General features: G+C 48.4%; 1 protein-coding gene across 1 annotated transcript in view; it reads left to right on the top strand.

The window, feature by feature from the left end:
• LOC119198592 (sodium channel protein type 4 subunit alpha-like) overlaps positions 1 to 5,000 on the top strand; it is a 71,830-nt gene that overhangs the window by 46,314 nt on the left and 20,516 nt on the right. Inside the window, exons 17-19 of the mRNA XM_037455946.2 lie at positions 2,054 to 2,227; positions 2,861 to 3,022; positions 3,348 to 3,542. Of these exons, the coding sequence (XP_037311843.2) occupies positions 2,054 to 2,227; positions 2,861 to 3,022; positions 3,348 to 3,542 (531 nt within the window). The remainder of the gene's footprint in view (positions 1 to 2,053; positions 2,228 to 2,860; positions 3,023 to 3,347; positions 3,543 to 5,000) is intronic.

Below are 5,000 nucleotides of genomic sequence, written 5' to 3'. Positions count from 1 at the left end.
TCGCCCCCTGCTGGTCACTACACAGAAGTAGAGTCATTTCCTCATCGACGTCTATGGGAGCAGAGGAGTCGCCCCCTGCTGGTCACTACACAGAAGTAGAGTCATTTCCTCATTGACGTCTATGGGAGCAGAGGAGTCGCCCCCTGCTGGTCACTACACAGAAGTAGAGTCATTTCCTCATCGACGTCTATGGGAGCAGAGGAGTCGCCCCCTGCTGGTCACTACACAGAAGTAGAGTCATTTCCTCATAGACGTCTATGGGAGCAGAGGAGTCGCCCCCTGCTGGTCACTACACAGAAGTAGAGTCATTTCCTCATAGACGTCTATGGGAGCAGAGGAGTCGCCCCCTGCTGGTCACTACACAGAAGTAGAGTCATTTCCTCATAGACGTCTATGGGAGCAGAGGAGTCGCCCCCTGCTGGTCACTACACAGAAGTAGAGTCATTTCCTCATAGACGTCTATGGGAGCAGAGGAGTCGCCCCCTGCTGGTCACTACACAGAAGTAGAGTCATTTCCTCATAGACGTCTATGGGAGCAGAGGAGTCGCCCCCTGCTGGTCACTACACAGAAGTAGAGTCATTTCCTCATAGACGTCTATGGGAGCAGAGGAGTCGCCCCCTGCTGGTCACTACACAGAAGTAGAGTCATTTCCTCATAGACGTCTATGGGAGCAGAGGAGTCGCCCCCTGCTGGTCACTACACAGAAGTAGAGTCATTTCCTCATAGACGTCTATGGGAGCAGAGGAGTCGCCCCCTGCTGGTCACTACACAGAAGTAGAGTCATTTCCTCATAGACGTCTATGGGAGCAGAGGAGTCGCCCCCTGCTGGTCACTACACAGAAGTAGAGTCATTTCCTCATAGACGTCTATGGGAGCAGAGGAGTCGCCCCCTGCTGGTCACTACACAGAAGTAGAGTCATTTCCTCATAGACGTCTATGGGAGCAGAGGAGTCGCCCCCTGCTGGTCACTACACAGAAGTAGAGTCATTTCCTCATAGACGTCTATGGGAGCAGAGGAGTCGCCCCCTGCTGGTCACTACACAGAAGTAGAGTCATTTCCTCATAGACGTCTATGGGAGCAGAGGAGTCGCCCCCTGCTGGTCACTACACAGAAGTAGAGTCATTTCCTCATAGACGTCTATGGGAGCAGAGGAGTCGCCCCCTGCTGGTCACTACACAGAAGTAGAGTCATTTCCTCATAGACGTCTATGGGAGCAGAGGAGTCGCCCCCTGCTGGTCACTACACAGAAGTAGAGTCATTTCCTCATAGACGTCTATGGGAGCAGAGGAGTCGCCCCCTGCTGGTCACTACACAGAAGTAGAGTCATTTCCTCATAGACGTCTATGGGAGCAGAGGAGTCGCCCCCTGCTGGTCACTACACAGAAGTAGAGTCATTTCCTCATAGACGTCTATGGGAGCAGAGGAGTCGCCCCCTGCTGGTCACTACACAGAAGTAGAGTCATTTCCTCATAGACGTCTATGGGAGCAGAGGAGTCGCTTTAACTCATGATGCTTTGACTTCTCTTTAAAGAATCAAAGGTGTGGAATCTTGGTGATTCTGCTGCTAACCCTTGAGCTAACAAACACGTATGTGCGCACACACTGTTGTGTGAGGGTTAGCTGTGATGCTAACAGTAGATGCTAACGGGAGCATGTAGCGTGTCAGTGTGTTGGAACGTCCTTTTGATGCTGAACTCATGTTGGCTCCATGAGAACTTGTTTACTTCAGCTGGAGTTATGAGAGGTGACACGTGTGTGTCTGTGTGTGTGCGTGTGTGCGTGTGTGTGTGTGTGTGAGACCCTAACCCAGTGTGAAATGTCCTTCCCTTTGGCTCACTGCCCTTCACTTATCTCTCTGCATGTGTTGTACCTGAATGTGTCGTCTCCTTAGCTTTGTTTTCCAGGAGCATCTCCTCGTCTTCTAAGTCTCATGTTTTTAGAGGAAATACACAATTTAAAGAGTTCTTCTCTGTGTCTCCGTGTTTCAGTCTACATTTACTGGTAAACTCTTCTCGTTGCCCGCCACCCCCCCCCCCTCCCCCCCCTTCCAGGTGTTCACGGGCATCTTCACAGCGGAGATGGTTCTGAAGATCATCGCTCTGGATCCGTACTACTACTTCCAGACGGGCTGGAACATCTTCGACAGCATCATCGTCTGCCTCAGCCTGATGGAGCTCGGCCTGTCGGACGTGGAGGGACTCAGCGTGCTGCGCTCCTTCCGCCTGGTGAGCACACACACACACACACACACACACACACAGACACACACACACACACACACACACACAGACGCACACACACACACACACACAGACACACACACACACACACACACACACACACACACACACATACACACACACACAGAGACACACACACACACACACACACACACACACAGACACACAGACGCACACAAAGACACAAATTAGAACTTTAACGTTTCTTTCTGCCTTTTTATCCTATTTGTCTCCTTTTTTCTCTTCCTAGTGTCCTTTTATATTTCCCTCTCTTCCCTCCTTCCTTGCTTCATTTCCTTGTGTCTTCATGCCTCCTTTACTTAGGACGCTCCGTGGAGCTGAAACAAAGCTTCACTGTAAACAAACGGAAATCAACAACACACACTTGTGTGTTTCACACCCAAAGTAAAAATCAAAAAGTGGATTTTCTTTCATTATTATTTGGAAAATATTGAAATATTAAACTATCGACGCCGTTACAGAAACAAACATGAAATGAGACTCGACTGTTACTTTGTAACAAAAAGCTGCTTTTGAAGATCTGTTTCTAGAAAATATCAATATAAAAATGTTGTGCTCTTATTGTGAAAATCCCCTCTCTTCCTGCGTGGCCCCCAGCTGCGCGTGTTCAAGCTCGCCCGCTCGTGGCCGACCCTCAACACGCTGATCAAGATCATCGGCAACTCCATGGGCGCCCTGGGCAACCTGACGCTGGTCCTCGCCATCATCGTCTTCATCTTCGCCGTGGTCGGCATGCAGCTGTTTGGAAAAAACTACCAGGTAACGGCCTCTGACCTCCGACCTCTGACCTTATGTTAGCTCCCTGCTGCTAAAAGCTAGCGTTAGCCTCCACGTCGTGAGCCGCCGCCGTTTGTGGAGGCTTTATTATTGTTGTTGTTGTTGTTGTTGTGGGGGTTTTTGCGACATTTCTTGTTGCATTGTTGCGTTAAAAAGTTTAGGAAACTCGTTAGAAGTTTTGAAAAAATTGTTAGAGCGATTGTAAAAAAAACTGTAATTCCACAGAGCTCCTCCCTTTCACAATAAAAGCCTGCTCTGTATTGGTCACGGTGTGGTGTGGCTGTGATTGTGCCCCCCCCCCCCTCAGGACTGCGTGTGTAAGATCTCGAAGGACTGCACGCTGCCCCGCTGGCACATGAAGGACTTCTTCCACTCCTTCCTCATCGTCTTCAGGGTGCTGTGTGGCGAGTGGATCGAGACCATGTGGGACTGCATGGAGGTGGCGGGTCAGCCGCTGTGCCTCCTGGTCTTCATGCTGGTCATGGTCATCGGCAACCTTGTGGTGAGTGACCTCCGACCCCGAGGCCCGGGGAGCTCCAGAGAGCGGCCATCTTGGATCCTTAGTGGTCCGTTTTTGAAGTCGTGGTTCAGTGCTTTTGGGTTTTGTTTGTCACAAAGTAAGAAATATGACAAACTTACGCTTCCATATAAACTCTCTGTGGTAGAAAATCAAATCCTCTGCTAGCTGCTATTAGCTGATATGGCTTTTACATCCATACACGCAGCTAGCACTAATGCTAAGCTAGCATTATCAACGACATGACGCATATTTGTAAAGTCTAAAGTCATGTTTTGTTATTTTTCTGTTAAAATATCTTAAAACACTTGTTTTCTGAATGGAGTTTGGTTCCATCTGATGACATGAGGAGCATCTCAGCTCTGATTGGTCTGAACACGGCTTTAGGAAGTGTGTGGGTGTGTGTGTGTGTGTGTGTGTGTGTGTGTGTGTGTGTGTGTGTGTGTGTGTGTGTGTGTGTCCTAATCAGTGGGATTCAGAGCAGACAGGAGGCGGTAACTGGAGAAGAAAAAGTACACTTATCTGATGGTCAACACACAGACTCACACAGATAGATTTGATTGATGTGTTTAGAAGTGGAGACATGAGTGTGTCTGTGTGTGTCTGTGGGGGGGGGGGGGTACAGTGTAAGAGGAGACGTCTAGATATCATCACAACAAAGGAAAGCTTTGCTCTCCTCTTTTATTCTGGCGAGATGAGCACTTCGTAAGAGAGACGGAACCGTATCCATGACGACGTCATCGTCCTCTGTTACTCAGCCTTTACTTATGAACCATAATGGTGACATTACATTGCATAATATTGTAATAACAGGAGGTCTCTTCATTTAGTCGTATCTCTGCATGTGGTGAACATTCCTTTATTCAAAGTCGTCCTCAAAACGCAACGTGACAATAAATCCCAGCTGATTCTCAGCTTAAAATCTGCTGCTTCAGAGACTGAATCCACCGTGTGACAAAGAGTCTCATATCCATGTGTGTGTCCATTTAACTTAATGGATATTTAATAAAAACTTTAATAGCCCAGACAGCTCTCACACACACACACACACACACACACACACACACACACACACACACACACACACACACACACACACTGACACATTAACAGTCAACAACCTCTTATTCTTCACTTGTCAGAGGCAGGAATTGTATCTCCTCCTCCAGAGGGATGTGCTGACCTGACTGAACGAATAAGCCCAGACGAGTGTGTGTGTGTGTGTGTGAGTGTGTGTGTGTGAGTGTGTGAGTGTGTGTGTGTGTGTGTGAGTGTGTGTGTGTCATGATGACCAAACCATTCCAATTCAGGTGATTTATCCCTTTAGAAATGGCCTCATTTTGCACACCTCAGCCTGTGTGTGTGTGTGTGTGTGTGTGTGTGTGTGTGTCGAGGCATTTATGCATGCACTCATATTATTTTTTTTGAGATGTCAAGTGTCAC

Source organism: Pungitius pungitius, chromosome 19, assembly GCF_949316345.1.
Source record: "Pungitius pungitius chromosome 19, fPunPun2.1, whole genome shotgun sequence".
In the NCBI taxonomy this organism is placed as follows: domain Eukaryota; kingdom Metazoa; phylum Chordata; class Actinopteri; order Perciformes; family Gasterosteidae; genus Pungitius; species Pungitius pungitius.
This window is presented reverse-complemented; position numbering and strand designations above follow the sequence as displayed.